Source organism: Pundamilia nyererei, unplaced genomic scaffold (genome assembly GCF_000239375.1).
Source record: "Pundamilia nyererei isolate P.nyererei 1_Seehausen unplaced genomic scaffold, PunNye1.0 scaffold00057, whole genome shotgun sequence".
In the NCBI taxonomy this organism is placed as follows: Eukaryota; Metazoa; Chordata; class Actinopteri; order Cichliformes; family Cichlidae; genus Pundamilia; species Pundamilia nyererei.
In genome coordinates, this window is record NW_005187458.1 from 2,382,634 (window position 1) to 2,383,236 (window position 603).

At 38.5% G+C, this 603-nt stretch overlaps 1 protein-coding gene across 1 annotated transcript in view; it reads right to left on the reverse strand.

The window, feature by feature from the left end:
• The window catches only part of dph5 (diphthamide biosynthesis 5), a 12,764-nt gene that overhangs the window by 1,923 nt on the left and 10,238 nt on the right, over positions 1 to 603 (reverse strand). The window contains exon 5 of the mRNA XM_005734268.2: positions 434 to 473. Coding sequence (XP_005734325.1) covers positions 434 to 473 — 40 coding nt within the window. The remainder of the gene's footprint in view (positions 1 to 433; positions 474 to 603) is intronic.

Below are 603 nucleotides of genomic sequence, written 5' to 3' on the forward strand. Positions count from 1 at the left end.
TATAATCATTACAAGTATCGTTATTACTAAAGGAGGCTGAGGAGTAACTAAACATCTAACATGATGAACAGGAAAGTGCAGGAGGTGAAGAGGCCATGCTGCTAGCGAGTCGGTAACGAGCTGAGCTAAGATAGCGAATCCCTAAAGACACAGTAAGTGAATACTGTGAATGTAATTAGTGGGTGAATCAGCAGAGAATGTGCTTTCGATAGAGCACCTGAAGAATACACTATGAAATAAGATGTCATCTATAATCTTTTTGATTAAGTTGCTACGCAGATAAGCCACGCAAAAACGTCATGTGGACATGGTCTGGGTTTCTGGTTCTGACAAATGCTGACTGAGGGTTAAGTCAAAAAATAACAGACCTCACATGGTGAGATCTCTAACACTCCAGAGGTGGTTGTGGATGTGATCTGGATCTGATTCTTACCTCATCATGTTCTCGATGCTCTGCTCTTTGACTTTAATATCTAACAATAAAAACAAAAGAAGAAGAAAACTGTATTAAACACATCTCGCACTGTTTTTACTTTTAATCTCAGAACTAAAACGTGCACTTACATCCCAACAGTCCCAAGAAACCATTTGATTTAAAAAAAA